Here is an 18984-nt window from a genome sequence, read left to right on the forward strand (position 1 = left end):
TTGGTGCTTCGTGTCACTTTCAATGTTAGGTTGCTTTTAAAAAGAAGCGATTCATGATCGGATATGCCTGGCAAAATTTCGACAGCAAGCCCTATATCGCTTACTCTTCAGGGCTAAAAACAAGAACGGGAATGGATTTTGAGCTTGAAGTGGCACGTATTGGTGTTTCAACGATCTGCTTAAGAATAAAAGAAAAAAGCAATTTTGAAACAATTTTCACGTAGATTTGTCGACCTTGTCTATTCTGATCAGCTGTATTTTCGGGTAAATATAGTACACGCAGCGGCAACATTGACTAAACGAGAAGCTGCATGCACGATTCATTGAAACGCCCAACTGAAAGAACGCCTAAACGTCATACGAGGCGAGTACGGCTTCACAATACATCAGTATAATGACATTTTAATAAGATATCACCTTCTAAATAACGCTAAATATTTCTCACGCTCTTGCCAAAAGTGCTCGCCAATGAAGTGAGAGTGCTTCTGGAATTTATTTTTTCCGAAAATTTTGTCAACAGCGCCTGAATGCGCCAACGAACGCGTCAAGCAGCGGAGAGTGATGCGATTCCCCACGCGTTGACAGTACTTGAAGTAGTTCGTGGTAGCGTGGAGGCGATTTCAGGAATATTGGCCGCTGTCTGCGCTTTTCACTAGCAGAGCTCGTTGTCCCAGCGCAGTTCCCAGCATCAATTCGTTAGCTGTACCTAGCGGTGTATTTTGAGCGAGTTCGGAGAACAAACACATTTCTGATATTGGCAGACAAAGGGGAGAGATTACAGGCAGTTTTTCAGGTGCCAAAAAATGCGCACGCAGCCGACGGGGCGCGGACGTAGTTACTGCATAGTGCGAGCGAACGAAAGGAACAAAAACGCACTGTGAGTGCGTCTAAGTTCTCTGTGGCAACGTAAGACAACTAGTTCCCAAAGCCACGCGCTCACGTGAGGAGGGTAATGACGATTACAGATTAAATGTCCTCCCAGATTTTTATTAATATCGCGCTCCCGTCGATCGCGTTACATGTCAGCGTTTTACAACAACCATAAACGGGAAAACTGTCGAGAGTTCGCGCAATTACACAAACTCCTCGCCAGTACGAGCCTCCTCAGCCACACCGCTCCCTTCAGAAGGACACACGTCGTGCCGCACTATGTTAGAGAAAATCCAATGTGGAGTGCGGGCGTAACTAAAATTTGTCTTTGGGTCGCATGCTTCCGTTTTCTTTCGTATTACCGAAGCTCACGCATGCGAAAGGGAGGCAAGATATAAAAAATATACTTGTGAGGATCTTCACTATATTCGAATTAAAGTGAAATCACGTACTTTTGCTAGGAAGAAGACGACGATGAGCGGGCAATGAAGCGAGGCGGAGCGCTCGCGCTCGGCCAGTTGCTATGAGGCAAGGCAACAGGCAACCGGCGATCTTGCTTGGGGTTGGTATCCATCGGATTAGTGCTTAAGCACTGAAAAATTACGGGCGATCAATTTCATTCATGCGGAGAAAATGTGATAAGATGCCTCCTTTACTCACCACTCTATCCCAGTTGTGATTCTATACTAATTCTAAATACATAGTCTCTCACTCCCCAATCTGTTCCAATTCTGATTGTATTCCAATTGAGACTGCGCAACTACGCAAAATGTGTCACGTTGTTAGATCGTGGCGAGTTTTCGTAGCACGATTGGCACAATGGCGCAACGCGGCGGCCTCCGGAGCTTGTGAGACCCAGATTGCTTTTTACGAGCAAGGTAAGAAGGAATACACCCCGCAAGCTTCAATTTCGGACAGATAATTCTTCGGAAGGCTGTATACATTCTGCACGTATAAGACTGCTGTTGTCTCAGTCTTCTTAGTAATTTTCGTTTTCGCAGTTTTTTTAAGCGATGTTTATTGCCTCAGGGCATAAAAGAGTTTTAATGATGGATGACGAGGATGCTTGAATAAATTAAAAAAGGCTCGCTGATCTACGACGTCAAGGAGTAAAGATGATGTGGTCCCTGCGTCCAAGCGGTATATGAATAAGGACTATTCGGCGAGAGATCCACTGCCGCTAGGTGCCGAATTCTCGTCGGCTTCAGCGCCGGGCAAACCGGCAGCAGGCGGTAGGTTTTGCAGAGTGATTCTTCGCCTGACGCCCCCTCCCTTCCGCGACAAGTGGAGAGCAGGAGGAGAAGAGAGATTGCTGACTGGTGGAAGACGGAGAGAGGTAAATCCCCCTAAAGTAGGCAGAGGCTTCTCACCGACGCCACCACCGCAGGACAGCTTTCGCCTTCATGGCCCTCTTAACGCTGTCGCGTTAAAACAAAAACTTAGTCGGCGCGTAGCCTACCGTTAAGAGTACAATGCGATAGCATCAGAGATCACACCACTCAGAATGCTCTATGACGAACGGTTGCTCAAAATTTTGGTGAATGTATCCGGGAATACTGCCACCACTTTCAGGACAACCAGTGATGACATCGCTAGGATTTCGTCTGCACCTGCAATTTCTACTGCTCAAACGAGCGTCGTCGCTTAAGTAGAAGCGGTTCTGCCCCCGCCGCGCCTCAATTTCCATCATTCTTTCTCTCTGCAGTCTGCACGTGGCTGCGATTGTGACTCAGCTCGGGTGTAACGTCATCACTCTAAATTTTGCAGGATCCTGTGACGTGAATTTGGTGTGACGTCATTACCCTGACACGTACCGTATTTACACGATTGTAAGTCGACTCGAATGTAAGTCGACCCCCAAATCGCATGTCCAAAAAAAGAAAGTTGACACGAATTTAAGTCGAACCCCCAATCGCTTGTCCGAAAAAACACCGGTGGAGCGCTTCAAACACGAAAATTTGTTGCATAGATGGGCTATTCATCCTTACTTGAGTCATCTTCAGTGGTACTGCTGTCGTCGACGTCGTCGTCGCCGCGGCGATCCCACAGCACATCGTCCTGCATAGAAAGCCCGCACTTCCTAAATGACCACACCACGACATCGCGTGGAACGGCCACCCAAGCGGAAATCACCCACCCGCACACAGCCGCCAGGGAGGCTCTCTTCACGCGCCTCGTTGGCGTAAGTTCCCGCCCTTCTGCCGCCAGCCACTGGTTGTACTCACGCCGGAGCAAGTCCTTGAATGGCTGGTTAATGACAACGTCTAGCGGCTGCAGCTACCCCGTTAGACCGCCGGGAATCACCAGCATATATGTGTCTTCTTTTCGGAGCTCTGCCTTCACTTTCGCAGTAAGGTGGCCACGAAATGAGTCCAGCACGAGGAGGTTCGGATTGCGATTTTTTAGGGATGCCCCTGGCCTCAAAAGCCCCACCTGACGGCACCAATCAATAACTAAGTCGTCCGTCATAAAGCCCTTTTCTTTCACTCGCACAATCACACCTTTCGAGAACATTTCCTTTGGCATAGTCTTTCTTTTGAAGATGATGTACGGTCGGAGCTTTGTGCCATCTGCTAAGCATGATAGCATAACATTGAACCGAAGTTTCTCGTTTCCTGGCGTGAGAAGCTTAACCTCGCGAGCTCCCCTCACGCTCACTGTAGTTTGCTTCTCATGTCGAAGTAGACGGGAGTCTGGTCCGCATTGCCGATTTGGCAGAGCAGGTATCGCCGCGTGTCGCAGAGCTTGAGGTAGTGCCTATGGAAGGCGAGAACTTTCTCCTCGCAAGCAGCAGGCAGCTTCTGGCTTACACTAGTACGCCGAAGAAGAAAGCAGCCAGCCCTCTTCATAAATTTCGAAGCCCAAGCCCTGCTGGCTTTGAAGTCTCTTCGGAGTATTCCAGCTTCCGCAGCAAAGACCCGGGCTTGTTGCGTGATCATTTCGCATGTCACTGGAAGGGACCGATCACGTATTTCGATGACATACGCTGCAAGCTTGACCTCCAGCTCCAGAAAGCGTCCCGACTTCAGCCCGCGGAAGCCTCTTCGCTTGGAGTCGCAATCGAAAATTTTGTCTCGCTGCTTCCGCCACTCCCGCACCAACCGTTCAGAAACGTCGTACTTGCGGCCCGCCGCGCAGTTGTTGGTTTCTTCGGCGTAAATGATGGCCTCCCTCTTGAACGCTGCAGTGAATGAGCGCCGATTGCTTTTCGAACCTGGAGAGCTCATGGCGAAGCACGCGGCCGGCAGTCGAGTGAAAAGCACCAACTCCAAGCACCACCAAACAAAGAGTGATCGGTGTCAGGGCGTCGGCTCTTCCAGCAAACATCGGCATTCCCCAGAAGCGCCGCTGTTACGTATGCGCAACCAACTGAAATAGCGGCTCTTCCATCAGCTAGCGACACTCCCGGGCGCTGGCTCAGACTTGGCGATTGGAACAGCGGGACAGCGGCCCTTCCCGCGAGAGAAATGAAATGAAATTGATTTTGGGGAAAGTAAGTGGCGCAGTATTTGTCTCAAATATCGGTGGAAACCCAGTTGTAAGGGAAGAGTAAAGGAGGGAGTGCAAGAAGAAAGGAAGAACGAGGTGCCGTAGTGAAGGGCTCTCGAATAATTTCGACCACCTGGGGATCTTTAAACTGCTGTACTGTCATCGCAAAGCACACGGGCGCCTTTGCGTTTCGCTTCCATCGAAACGCTGCCGCCGCGGTCGGGTTCTAAGCCGGGTATCCTGTTCAGTAGAACTGAACCATCGCGGTGGGTAACAGTGTGCGCAGTAAAAATAAAAAATGAAAAATCCTGGCCAAAAAGCCCGCGGAATACCTGAATGCTACGCTTGGAGCCGTAGAGCAAACAAAAACTTCTAATATCGCAGTAGCGTCCCTGATAGATTGTTTTTCTTGCTTTTATTGGCAGTTCAAGGTTTCGTTTCGATTGTAAGTCGACCCCCCACTTCAGAATTTTAAATTTCAAAAAAAGGGTCGACTTACAATCGTGTAAATACGGTAACCCATTTTTTCCGGGCATCTTCTCATGTGGCTCTAGTTCTTTTATGCGAAGCATATTAACGTAGGTTTCGGGCCTTCGCGCGACGCCCGGCGGTGGCCACCATTGACCCTGAAGTGGGGTCACGTGACATGACGTCACGTGATGACGTCACACAGGCTGCAGATGGGGCCTCATATCGCGCCGTCGGTCGCCTCCCGGCGGTGGCCTCCACGCTTCGGTTCGCGCCGTCGCGCGCGACGCGGCGGCGGCGCCACCATCGCTGCATCACGTGATATGTGACGTCACGCCAGGGATGAAGCGGCGCTCCCGCCGTCGCGTCAGTCTCTGTGCCCGAAACCGCGCCAGCGTCTCTGCGCCGGGCGTGTATGCGGTCAAGATGCCTCCAAACGCTAAGGACAGCCAAAGTCCACGACTCAGTGGGGAAACAGTTTAGACTTGGTGTTGTGTAGAAATGCTCAAAGACAATACAGAATAAGTGACGTGCAAACCAAGAGTCATGCATTTACGGACCATAAGAGTGTGTCGGGCTGCAAAGAATAAAGTACGACGATTAACCTAAAACCACGTCTCCGTTACTTAGCCCCATCCACACTGAGGCAGCTGCTTAACATGCTTCGCATCCACTGGGCTTAACCTTGATGAGCCTCCAATTTTTTTCTTAATTACACTAATTAATTTCTTAACTGATTTTGCTAATTAACGGTGTAAGACATCCTTATTCCTCACGGCATATAACAACATTAATTTATTGCTATCATTAAAATTTTACACATTCATTAATTTGGAGAGACGTCATTGTGTGGACACATGTTGCGGACAAAATCTGGGGACACAACGGAGCTATACAATTCATTCGCATTAATAACCAGTCAGCCGAGAGACTGAGTCACTTGTTAGCTTCAGGCGGGACAATGGTTTATTGTAATATCGCCTCCAATTACTTCAGCCTAACAACGATTAGACAATATTTAAGTTAGATAATTTGTGGCACAGTTTTGTGACAGCGTTATGTTACCACTGGCACGATCACCCATAGAATTCTCCAGCTGCCAATGTCCTCATGTGCAGGTAAATTCATTGTCGCGGTGATATTCTAGAAGATGGTAAGCACACCATGAATATTCCGGTTCGCCCGTGGTTAAATTATGTTTTGCAAATTACCATGTGGTTTTTCTATTCTATAGGCATCACGTAGTTATCTGTGCAGCACGGAACGCATTTGAGCCATTGAATAGTGTGATTGGTGCCTGGCAGTTTATAACTGATAACGACAGAAAACATTAGTAAATATAACCGGATAGTTCACCCAAAATCGGTGGTACAAGGCAGCACAGAAACCTCTGCGTCCGTGTTAACCTCCGCAGAAGCTGTTGCGCGGACACTAGCAATAACTGCACAGTCGTTTAACCACGGCCAACGTTACCAAGAATATACAGTGTTGCCTTACGAAGAAAAATATGTATATCGTCTTCGAAATGTGTTCGTTGCTTCAAGCAGTGCTGGACTGTTGTTCACTTTAGAGTGGCAGAATTCGTCGTCTTGGGCGTTGCTTGTCCGCAGAATGGACACCGCTGTGGGTTGCGCACAGCACCCTGCGAAGGGGCCGCGAAGAGAAGGCTTTCTTTCCGTTGGCGTCCGCGTACTTAGCTTCGAGTGCTTGAATGAACTTACTCGCATACGTGGGCCACAATTACTGCCGTGGCCTATGGGCTGCTTCGTAAAGATGTGCTCTGATGACAGCGCTGGTTAGCTAGAGATCGGCATCTTAGAGTGAATGCTGTCGGTGGAATTAAAAGGGCTCTTTTGTGCCATAATGGGCACCACCGGGAGGATTCAGTCGATCAAGTCGCCTGGCTTCAGCCTCCTGAAATGAAAGAAAGCGCTTTCATAGTGAGCGAGAGAGAAAGAGAGAATAAACATTTATTTGTAAAAAGATCGGAGCGGATTGTGGGTGGTGTTCTGAGTCCAAAACTTCAGTGGCTTCCGCCGACGCTTTGCAGATGGCGACTAGCACCTCCTGGTCTTGCTGGGTGCCGCTGGCCAGCGTCACCTCCTACGGCTCCAGCGCCGCGTTGTGGGGCTTTAAGTGGTTCGGTTTAGCTGAAGATGTCCATGTAATGTGCGTGAATGTCGAAATTTCAGCACACCAAGGACATGTATCTGTGTATAATTTTGGGTATAATGTTGGGAATGTTGTACTTTAAAAACGCTGCCAGTGGGCAGTGGCCTTGAAGCCAAATGTGGCTTTGGCTGGCCATCGTGCATTCGTGACGATGAAACTCTTATGGCAGTAAAATATTACTATTATTGTTTTATTACTCAGGGAGGTGCTGCGAAGTACTTGCCTTCTGTGTGTTGTCGACTTTCCGGCCTTCGCATCGTCACGAGTCGAAGGGATCGGTTTTTCTCGGCTGTCTTCCCATTTAGCAAAGCAGATTGCGAACTTAAGTTTCTTTGTTGCGCTCGTTCAGCTCTGAGGCAAAGCGCTAATCGTTAAACTTTACAACCATGGAGGCCGCCTTGAATGACCTGTCGGTTACTAAGTTTGATTGCAGTTGCGTGGTGATTTTTATTTTATACTTTTGCCTATTTTCGGGCCGATATAGGTTACAAGTTTAACGCAAATGGCATTTGGCTTTAACATGATTACATGGCAAACTAAAACCGAATAAATGCACAACACACGAAATAAAGTTTAGTTCAAACGGAAATAGCTGTTTCCAGCACGCTCTCCGCACAAGAACTGCATTCAATACAAATAAAAAGGGAGGTACACTTGGTTACCAATGGTAACCTGCTGAAAAAAGTTTTATGATGCAATAACCTCAACAGGCTTCTTCATGCAAATGCCATACAATTTATATGTGGCATGGCATCTGTATGAGAAATGTATGGTTTTGTAACAATTAATTACAATGGTATGAAATTTGCATGATATTTGTGTGACAAACTGAATGAGGCAATTCCATCACACATTTTTCTGCGCACGCACATCACAAAGAAATTTCGATATGACGGACTTGACGAATGATTTCGAAGAAAAGTTTCAAATCGTTTTTCGTGATGCCTGCATGCTCAGAAATTTATTCCGACCTTAGAATTGCCTTTGCATAGGGATGATGTTTTGTCAGCACGTCGGAAATGGCAGTTCTCACAACATGACGAGTTGCGCTTGCGACTGCCGTTGTCGACTCAGCAAATAAGCACCTTTGACTAAAAAGATGACAAAACCTGACCCCCCCCCCCCCCCCCCCCTCCGCTGTTTGCTCCTGGCCACGGCCTTCTTGAGCGCCACCACGTGTCTGGTTAACAGAATTACTGGCGTGACTCAACACTGCGCGCTCGCCGGCAAGCGCCACATGGACACTTTTAACCGAACTGCCCAAACTTGACCGGTCCTCTTTTCATAAAAAATTTGTACTTCTGCGGTTCCGGTGAACCAACTAGACCCACGGCGCACTCATTCGTCCAGTTCCTGAACCATTGACGCTTCTTCCCCGTAGAATCGGTATTTTTAAGACAGCGCTTTTCTTTCACCCGGGGTAGTGTCCTTCCTTGAGGAAAAATCTCCACTGCCTACTGTAAGAAATAGCTGGGTGTGAGGAAAAGTCTGGTGACGGGACGTCGAGCGTCGTGTGCGTGTGACAAATTGCGCCTGTGCGACGTGCTAGCAAAACGGAGGCCTTCGGCGCGGCGTCGTCCAGTGCCCACCCGAGCCTCGGCCGATGATCATGTGGACCCTGCTCGTCGTCGCTGGCCTGGTCCTGCTCTTGTGCTGGTGAGGTGCACGTTTCGCCGTCTTCCCAAAACGATCGTGGAGCGATCTTTTGAGCTCCAATTTATTTCGTGCAATAAGAAATGTCTTATTTGCCGAATGGCTGCTTTAGAAACGTGTAAAATATTGTTGAGAACTAATTCCTGATACCATGACACACCTTCTTGTGTACGCGCCGATGTTGAAAAAAATTATCGGCAATTACGATGATGGTTGCTCATCGGACGAAGTTGCACGTGCCAAATGAATGCAGTCCTAGCCGAAGAAGGTACATCGCTGCAATGCAGTTGTGATATTGGCGCATACCATGTTGAACGGCGCTTTAGTTTCATGCCATAATATTCGTTTCTATGATTCGCGTACATGCCCGTACGCAAACCCTCTCTGCCATGGTACGAGGATTACCGCTGTTCTGGAGCTGGGCTCGTCGATTCGATGGCGGTGCCGCTTTTAACGTCCACCATCATTACATATCGAGCTATAATGAAGACTGGGTGCACTCTAACGAAAATAAATCTAGAGCTCGAAATGTAAACAAAAAACACCATAAATGCGGCTCTGCGTTCGAATCAGTTCCTGTAATTTGACTGTTTTGATCGTCTAGTAGCCACTGAAAATAAACCAGTAAAAGCATGTCTAACTTAATCAACACAGTACAATAACCTTTATTCCGATCAAAACAGGTTTATTTCAGCCCGATTATGCTAAGCTGGGCTAGTTATGCTGAGCTGGACGAGTATTTTTCGAAGATGCAGGTTTAGTTCAGTTGGCGGCCCCTTTAAGGTGATCATCTGTTTTTAACGAAATTTAGGCTTAATGAACCTCATGAAAAGAAAAGAAGTGGCATCAGTTTCTCACAACAGAGTCCCCTGGCGTTAGGTAGTTTTTGACGGTGATCGCCAGTAAAATGCTCTCCTTTCCTCCAACCGCAGTAGCTATAAGAGACAGTGACGCTCTGCTGGTGAATCCCCATCCTTCTTCTACGGCATTCCTTATGGGACAAGCACCGCCTATGCGTGATTATGTGAATTACTTTTCGTCTGGAAAGGTCTTCCGGCAATCAGTCGCAAATGCAGCGGCCCCAGGGCATTCATCTGGGGGGGCATTTGCTCTTGAAGCCATCCAGTGGTTCTTTTACCATAATTGGCTGGTGCGTGCCGCTCTGCCAGCCTAGACATCACGTCGTGTGGGCGTAATGTCTGATTCAATCAATGACGTCAGAAAAATAGATTGTTTAACCTTTGTTATTTCGCAGCTAGAACTTGAAACGTCGGTGTGGAAACTAAATGAAACATATCTTGCAAGTGAGGAGCCACGTTGATAACGGCCATGTAATTGTTCTCTCGAATCTAAGGCACAAAACATAGCACAATGCACAACAAAGCCGATATTCTTTGCACAACCGTCATGTTGCCTTTTAACTGCTTCGCACTCACGCCTACATGTGCAAAATCATTGCTCCCTGATAGTCCCCGGGCAAGTCCAACGGAATTTATAGTACCTGTTGATGAAAAGCGTTCCTTCTGGGTTTTAACGCTAGATTAGAAAAATGAATACTGGTAATACACCTTCGCAGTTCTTCATTATCAGGACCCTGAGGTCGAGGTTGCGCTCATTCCTTGGCGGCGATGGCTACCTCCTGTTAGAACCTGATCTGGTTCAGGGAGGGTCACTGCAAATGACCGCTATGATGTATTTGTTTTGCCGAGGCTTTAACATCGGCACAGAGTGCCTTGTATGGCAGTCCTTGTTCCTGCCAGTCCAAATATGAGCGTGTGATTCGAGATCATCATGTACCGCTGGAATGCCTACTCTGTAACTAGGGGTACGCAAAGATTAATTCCCCACTGAAGTTCGTTCTCTGCATGGCTATACTTCTACAACTCGTTGCTTTAATCCTCTAAATATGATAAAATTCCGCCTCTTCTTCAACGCCGAATAAGGAACTAAAGCAAACTTCCTTGATATTTTTGCTTTCAATCTTTGCTTTTTTACCCTTACCATTTGTGTTTGATACAAATGTCCCTACACCGTTAATCAGGGCCCTATTGTTCATTTGCACGGTATAATGAATAAACACACAAATAAAACCCTACAGTCCATGGCGCCTGTGATGGAGTTCGAATTCTGTTGGGAAGGCGATGAATTTAAAGACATGCGGCGATTACGTCAACCACACACACTCGAAGGACTGCCAGGAGCAGGGACAGCAAAATAAAGTGCCTCAAGTTCGGAGTAGTGCGAGTAGAGAAGGTAACATTCTGTGCTCCTGTACTAAGCTAGAAACGGATTGGAGAGTGTTCTTCACACGGCTTCGCGCTTTCAATCTCGAGGGCGAAAAAGAAAAAAAAACATTGCCTGTTTTATTAACCGCACCATGTAACTGCTTTAGGATTCCATTCCGAGTTTCCGGACCCCATCATGGCTTGCAGATGCCCATCATCCCTTTTCCGCCGACAGCAGCTCTCCCTCAACCATCGCCCTATCCTATAGTTAGCAGCATAGGTATGACTATGTCTCCCCGGTGCCCACTCCATTTACAAAGCACTGCACAACGCAAGGCGAAGGAAAGGAGCAGCAGCATCACTGGATTGCTTAAAGATCGCCCAAACAGCCGCAGAAATGGTTCGGGTGTCCACCGAGATGTCAAACGATTACTGCACTATTTTCTTTCCTCAAAAAATCAATTTTCAGTTTGGACCGAAAGTATAAGCAGCCTAGCCCGCGGCTGACGGCGGCGAGCAGAGAACTGCGGTCTCTGAGCCGGCAGCGTTCCCTGCCTTTAGCGTTGTTGCATGGCTGAGGGCGCGTGTCTGTGGGCGTGTTTTGATTAGGACGATAACCTTCAACAGAGATTTGCGGGGGAACGAGCGACAGTTGAAGACCATTCCCGTTTATTGAAGGTTTATGGTTTAAGGGGGTTTAACGCCCCAGCGACCGTGGCAATGAGGGTCGACGTAGTGAAGGGCTCCGGAAATTTCAACCCCCTGGGGTTCTTTAACTTGCACTGACATTGTAAAGTACACGGGCCTCTAGCCTTTCGCCTCCATCAAAATGCGACCGCCGCAGCCGGGATCGAACTCGTGTACTTCGGATCAGCAGGCGAGCGCCATATTCAATGAGCCACCGCGGCGGCCGTTGATTCAAGGGACACGGGAGTTACAGCTGAGGAGCCGGCGCAGCGGACCTACATCGAGAGTCCTATAGTCGGATACAACTCAAAACCAAAGCGGCTTTTGCCCGTCAGATCACCCCTTTCCAGCCAATAGTGCCAGACGATTCGCATCACTTTGCTAGCGGGACAATGCAGAGTGGCATATGTCAGCGGGTGGTCCCCTCTCTCCATGGTCGGAGATAGTGCGCCCCTCTGAATTGTCATGCTGCTCCCTGCCTAGTCACGCTAGGAGGGTCATGAGAAACTGCTGACGCCATTGCCTGGAGAGGAGTGCTTGGACGGGGAAAAGCCGCTTCGTTCTTGAGTTGTATGCGACTACAGGCCAGTTGGTGGACGGTTCTAACCTTCCGCAGCATTAGCGCTCACGCTTTTGCCTTCAGCTTATCCACAGAGTTATTGAAGCCAACTGATCCAGGCTGGGCACTCGACCATTTTTGATTTGTTTGGAAAATATTGTGGCTGATGAAGTTACCATGAGTAACATTTCGCAAGCTTATTTTTCACGAAAAAAAATTATTCGCGCCGTGGCCGTCATCCTAAGTTTGTAAGCAGTAGCATATCCTAGTCGCAGGAAAGAAGTTGTAAAAAATAAAAAATTACACGCAAGTCTATGAAACTTTTTTAGCAGAACTAACACATGTGCTCTTTTAAGAAATAAAGTGAACGAAATTTGTTTAATTTTTGATTAAATGTACAATAAGAAAAAGATACAAAAACATGCATATTTAAATTTTTTTATCTTGCTGTACCTTCATACAGCAGTCATTACAACCATTTTCTATGTTGTTCACAAGGCAAGGAATGCAATAAAATTATTTCAGAGATGAAGAAACGTAAGGTGCTTGTGCGATGTCAGTGCACGTTATAGAACCCCAGGTGGTCGAAATTTCCAGAGCCCTTCCCTACGGTGTCCCTCATAGCCTAAGTTGCTTTGGGACATTAAACCCCCATAAACCATAAACCAAACCAAACGTAAGGTGCGTAAACTAAACAACTTTGATTATCAGAAAATACACGTTCTCAGTCATATTCAGCCGCATATAGCGTAGTGAGGTGTTCCTAGTAAAAGTATCAAATGTGGTTAGTGCCTAAGGATTTTTAATAGCCTTAATTTCTGATAATTTATTTGAAGTACTTTTTGTTTGAAGAGAAAATAATTTTTCAAATCTCACTTCAGCTTCGGCGTCTCCGTGCTTGCTGTTCACGTTCCGCCGGCTGCAAATAGAGACAAATCAGCAATCAACTTCTCTGCTACTATGCTGCGCAGGGCATGGACCCTGTCCCCTTGAAAATCTAGAAATCTGCTGAGGGCGTGGATACAAACTAAATAAACAAATAAAACTGACGAGGCAGCATTTCACGAGGATCAGGATACTCGTCGCGTTAAAGCCTGGCTCCCACAAAGAACTGGTTTGGGGATGGTCCGCTTAGACAAACAGCCAAGTCACTGCTTAACGTCCTTGACTGGCTGGTGACGGCCACTGCAGGCTGTTCAAAGCATCGTAATTAGCCTCACGCTAGAGCTAGAGCTAGTGCTGAGGGTTAAGAGGCGCCGTTCAGTTTCAGAGTGGTCTGCCACATTTATGATGCTCTGCCTCCTTCTCTGTGTTGCTTTGTGGGAGCCTTTTGGTCCAAGGGAACAGTGAGGAAGCGGGCGGTCTGCGAAAAAAAAAATTGCATTATAAAACGGCTTGAAACCGCACCGAAATTTCTAAATTATGGCATGCACGGAATAGCAATATGGCAGCACGCATAGTATACATTAGTCTCAAGCAGCGTACTCTCACAGTGTTCATATCATTCTAAGAAAGCGAAATAGAGCAGCGATCCTCGAGAGCAGGAGGAACTCGTTTGTTTGGAAGGGCAGTGAAGAATCGGAGGGAAAAAAATCGTGCACTCCTTTAAAGTGGCTGAATCAAAACATCGAACAAGCATAACAAAAAAAATGTACTGAAATTCTTCAAACACCTTGTTCTGCACAAAACCGAGACATAGACCGACGACCTCAATCGCCTCGGCTTGTTTCCGCCATGGGCACTGCAACACTAAAAACAAACTCTGGAGCACTTTCCCCTCTGTTAGTATAGGTGGAGAAAGCGGCACCTATATCTGGTAGATCTCGCTGCTATTGCGGGTTGAAGACCGCGACTGCAGCAATTTTGGTCCTCACCTGTAGTTGAGGCCGGTTCAGACGAGCAGACAGGATTGCGGACAGTCAGAGGATACCTGCTCCGGCGTGACGCTAATGACAATGCTTTGAGCAGCCTTCAGCGGCCGTGACTCGACACCAGCCAGTCAAGTACGTTAAGCAGTGACATGGCTGTTTATCCACGCGGACCATCCCCAAAGCAGTTCTCTGTGAGAGCCGGAATATCCTGAACCTCGGGAAATTCTGGCTCGTCATTTTTTGCTTATTTTTTTTGTATCCATACCTTCCGCAGATATCCAGATTGCCGGGGAGGGCAGTGTCCAGGCCCCGCGCAGCATAGTAGTAGTAGTAACAGGCAGATAGATAGATAGATAGATAGATAGATAGATAGATAGATAGATAGATAGATAGATAGATAGATAGATAGATAGATAGATAGATAGATAGATAGATAGATAGATAGATAGATAGATAGATAGATAGATAGATAGACAGACAGACAGACAGACAGACAGACAGACAGACAGACAGACAGACAGACAGACAGACAGACAGACAGACAGACAGACAGACAGATAGATAGATAGATAGATAGATAGATAGATAGATAGATAGATAGATAGATAGATAGATAGATAGATAGATAGATAGATAGATAGATAGATAGATAGATAGATAGATAGATAGATAGATAGATAGATAGATAGATAGATAGATAGATAGATAGATAGATAGATAGATAGATAGATAGATAGATAGATAGATAGATAGATAGATAGATAGATAGATAGATAGATAGATAGATAGATAGATAGATAGATAGATAGATAGATAGATAGATAGATAGATAGATAGATAGATAGATAGATAGATAGATAGATAGATAGATAGATAGATAGATAGATAGATAGATAGATAGATAGATAGATAGATAGATAGATAGATAGATAGATAGATAGATAGATAGATAGATAGATAGATAGATAGATAGATAGATAGATAGATAGATAGATAGATAGATAGATAGATAGAAAGAAAGAATCGATCGATTGATCGACGAATGGATGGATGGATGGATGGCACTTTTATTCATGTCTATTTTCATACAGCACGAATCAAGCCTACCGAAGCCTCAAAAGGCCTGAAGCAGCGCCTGGCAGACAGCGAACATTGGCAAACAAATAGAGACGTTGAAACGAAACTGACCACTAAAAAAAAACAACACAGGGAAATAAATATACAGACAACTTATTACACCATCAAATGAGATAAAAGTAATTTGAAAATGAGACCATAACATTAGATGAAATAATTATGTTGCAGGAAGCAACGCAGAGACATAATGCAAAATTTTTTTCAGATTATATTCAGTTTTCATGCGGAATACACTAGGTGGCAAACAATTGAAACAGGAAGGTTCATAGCATAGACGTGTGCGCTTTCTGTGCCGGCTAGAGGCGCGAGGAATGCAGTAATGGTATTTTGGAAATAAATCACAGGAAGGAACATATACAATGGTGCACTGACTGTACCAGAAATCTTTAAGCACAATAGTTTCTGTTAACCAAGCGTTAAATTTGGAGCTTGGAAGTAGAGGAGTGGAATGCTGATTTTGTTTCTATTTGCAGCCGGCGGAACGTGAACAGCAAGCCCGGAGACGCCGGCCTTGAACTGAGACTGGAAAAATTACTTTCTCCATTCAAACAAAAAGTAGTCCGATTAAATATTCAGAAATAAAGGCCATTTAAACATACTTCGAGTTTTAGCATATTTCATATTTTTACTAGAAACACCTCAATACGCTACAGACGGCTGAATATGGCTGAGAATGTGTATTTTCTGAAAACCAAAGTCGTTTAGCTTGCACACCTTACTGTTCTTTATCTCTGCAATAATTTTATTACATTCCTTGCCTTGTAAACAATATGAAAAATGGTTGCAATGACTACTGCATGAAGGTACATTGAGATAAAAAGTTTAATTATGCATGTTTTTGTATATTGTTTTTGTACATTTAATAAAAGTGGAACAAATTTTGCTCAGTTTATTTCTTAAAAGAGCACATGTAATAGTTATGCGAAAAGAGCTTAGTATACATGCGTCTAAATGTTTATTTTTTCCATTTGTTTTCTGCGACTAGGTTATGCTACGGCTTGCAAATTTGAGATGACGGCCACAGAGTGAATAATTTTTTTTCGCGAAATATAAGCTCAGGAAATGTTATTCATGATAACTTGATCACCCACAATTTTCTACAAAGAAATCGAAAATGGTCGAGTGCACAGCTTAAATCGGCTAGCGTGGAGAGACCCAGGGGTAATTGATATGGCGCGACTGAAATGCTCCGCGGTCGCGGCAGGAAGTACGACCGGAGATAGTTCCACCGGAGTTTTTGCAGAAAAGCGGGCATCTCAATTGAAATTGACCCGTGACGGTCCAGTACATGTCCAGTGTATATCCACGGAGCATGCATTTGCCAGCAGACACTATTTTTTTTTTCAAAAATGCTTCGAGAATGGTCATTTCGAAGCCATGCTGCCATCTGTCCGACAACTAAAATGCTTTGGACGGTTTAAAGTGGGCACAGAGTGCCAGAAAACACACAAGCTCTGCTCGTTGTGATCCAGAAATTATAGTTGGCTGGTGACGAGCCTGGCTGGTCCAAGTCTGCTATGGGGATAAGCATTCCCACTCATGTCTGACGACCTAATGGCTGAGGCGCGCTTACTATCCTGCTCCAGGGTGGCCAAGCGCAGGCGGCATTACTGGGCGTCCAGAGGTGTGGAGGACATTGGATTCTTGCAGTGTCTACGCAATATGGCCCGCATGTACTACTTGGTGAGTATGATATGGGATATGGGCCGTGAACCCTGCGGTCGAATTCCTAGAGTTCGCTAACGCACCAAAAGCGGCAGTCTTGCCCAATGCGGGTTTCTGTACGACGGCGAGCAGCAACGAGGAGATCGGGCAGCCGTGACCTTTTGCTTAGCAGAGTCAGCGGTTGGTTCACTGCTGCATGCATTTAAAAGAACGCACAGAAAAAATTGCTCTAGACCTGTAGAGCTACAATGACAAATAAGCAGCTTTCACTAACTTTTTCTTTGCTAGAAAAGGTAAAAAACAAAAAAAGGGCAGTTGCGCTCTTGGCCGTTTTCGCAAGCAAAGTCAACATGAGGAGAGATTTTGTTTTCGCCGAAGCGGGTGAGACTGGGCCGCACAGCAATTCTCTCTTAAAGGGTGATTACGGAGTCCGTTCTTGTTTTAAGGTTAGGAGTAAATTCGTATTTTGCTCCCAAAAAGTCGTCAGCACTACCAGAAAGAGGCACGCTATAGGTCTTTTAGTTAAAAAAAACGAAACATTCCAAGCAGCAGCTCTGACTTCTTCCTTAAAGCTGAACTAAAGATGATTCTGAGCTCGTCTTTTTGCCGTTGGCCTTACTTGCGGCTATGTAGTCTGCGACTGACAGTATTTATTTATGGAAACCTAAGAAACAAAATTCAATATCAAGCGCAGTCGAGATGCGACTGGCTCAAAGGAACTCCACGCATTGGGTGACTCCTCCTTTTTCCGGAGGCAAGTTTAAAATACTAAGGGCTGGAGCTGGGACGTTCAATTCGATTTAATGAGGAAATCGGCCGCACAGGACTGTAATTCGAAGTTTATAACAATGAATGCTCGGATGGTGTAGATCGAGTTCCCAAGGAAAACAGACGATTTCATATTCCTCTTTAGTGCCTCCTTAATGGGGAAGACGGCAGAACCAATTCATTAAAGTTTAAAAGCGCGGCATTTGCCTTCGGCTGCGCCTGCTTTGATGAAACGACCGTCAGTCTTGTCGCAAGTGTCCGAAGTTGTGTGCTCGGTGACACTGATCTCCAGCTTTCATTGCTTCAAAGATGGCATGGCATTAACTGCTTTTGAAACGCAACTTAAAGAGGCTCCAAACAATGGCCTTGAGCTTTGTGCAAAGTTCGTCGTGCGCGTTGTTTCTCTGGTAGCAGTTCTGCACAAAGCAATTGATTTGACGTTTTTAATATGTTTACGATTGAAGATTATACTGCTTTGACTGGGATCTACAAGATTCTTAAACTGTCTGAGTGGCCGACCAGCTTCCTCGGTTTCTCTTCCCTAAATCAATGATAGCGCAGCGCCCCTCGCGTCTAACGTTTCGTTAGCGGACGTCGTAGCCATATTCCACGCTTTTTCTGTTGGCGCAAGTTTCGGCAATAATAAAAAAAATTGCATCTCATTACTTACCAGAGTGATTTGCTTGATGGCCCCACCTTCTCTATAACAAGTCTGTTGAAAATTGGCGCGGTCCTTTTAATATGTTGGGTAAAATTTTCATAAAGAAATTTTAACTGAAAGAGGGACAGAAAGTAGGCCGAGGGCATAAATGGTTCATACTGCAGGGTTCACATTTCAAATATATTAAAACGCAGAACTCAGTGTCGTGTTCCTGCTCGAGAGCACAGTCACCAATTTCTATCCTCATCCCGTACGTACAGTCGTTACAAGCGCTGACAGTCGTTACAGTCGGACAAGCGCTGACCAACTAGCCCATTCAGCTGCTTTACTGACAATGACATCTTGTGATGTTGGGCTGTTTTAGGTTGAGGGCGGGAGTTAGCGGGTTTTGTGTGGAAGATGGGTTAACTTAAAAATAGGCGAAGAGACCGAGGGCTTGCCATGCTTTTTTTTCGCAGCAGCTGCGCGGGGGTTTCCAGCTGTCTTGTCTTGGTGAGTTGGGTAATCTTGGTCTTGCATAGTTGTAAAAACAAATTCAAGGCTAGGTGACCCTTCATAACGTTTGGATTGTTTTCCTGAACTTGTTTCACTGTGCGTGCAAGCTTAGCGGCTTTCTTTTTCGGACACCCTCCGTATGATGCGAGGCGTGGGCCATCACAGTTTGCGCATGTTGGTTGCGCTCTCGGCGTACATTCCTTGAGAGAGTGAGGGCCAACGCACACTTTGCAGCGAAGGGGCCTGGTGCAATGTCGTTAAATG

At 46.1% G+C, this 18984-nt stretch overlaps 1 protein-coding gene across 1 annotated transcript in view; it reads left to right on the top strand.

Moving 5' to 3' along the window:
* The first annotated feature begins 8585 nt into the window (after positions 1–8585).
* Positions 8586–18984, top strand: part of LOC144119410 (cytochrome P450 3A11-like) — a 334374-nt gene continuing 323975 nt past the window's right edge. Inside the window, exons 1-2 of the mRNA XM_077652030.1 lie at positions 8586–8655; positions 16718–16814. Coding sequence (XP_077508156.1) covers positions 8603–8655; positions 16718–16814 — 150 coding nt within the window. The 5' untranslated portion in view covers positions 8586–8602. The remainder of the gene's footprint in view (positions 8656–16717; positions 16815–18984) is intronic.

Source organism: Amblyomma americanum, chromosome 2 (assembly GCF_052857255.1).
Source record: "Amblyomma americanum isolate KBUSLIRL-KWMA chromosome 2, ASM5285725v1, whole genome shotgun sequence".
NCBI lineage: Eukaryota > Metazoa > Arthropoda > Arachnida > Ixodida > Ixodidae > Amblyomma > Amblyomma americanum.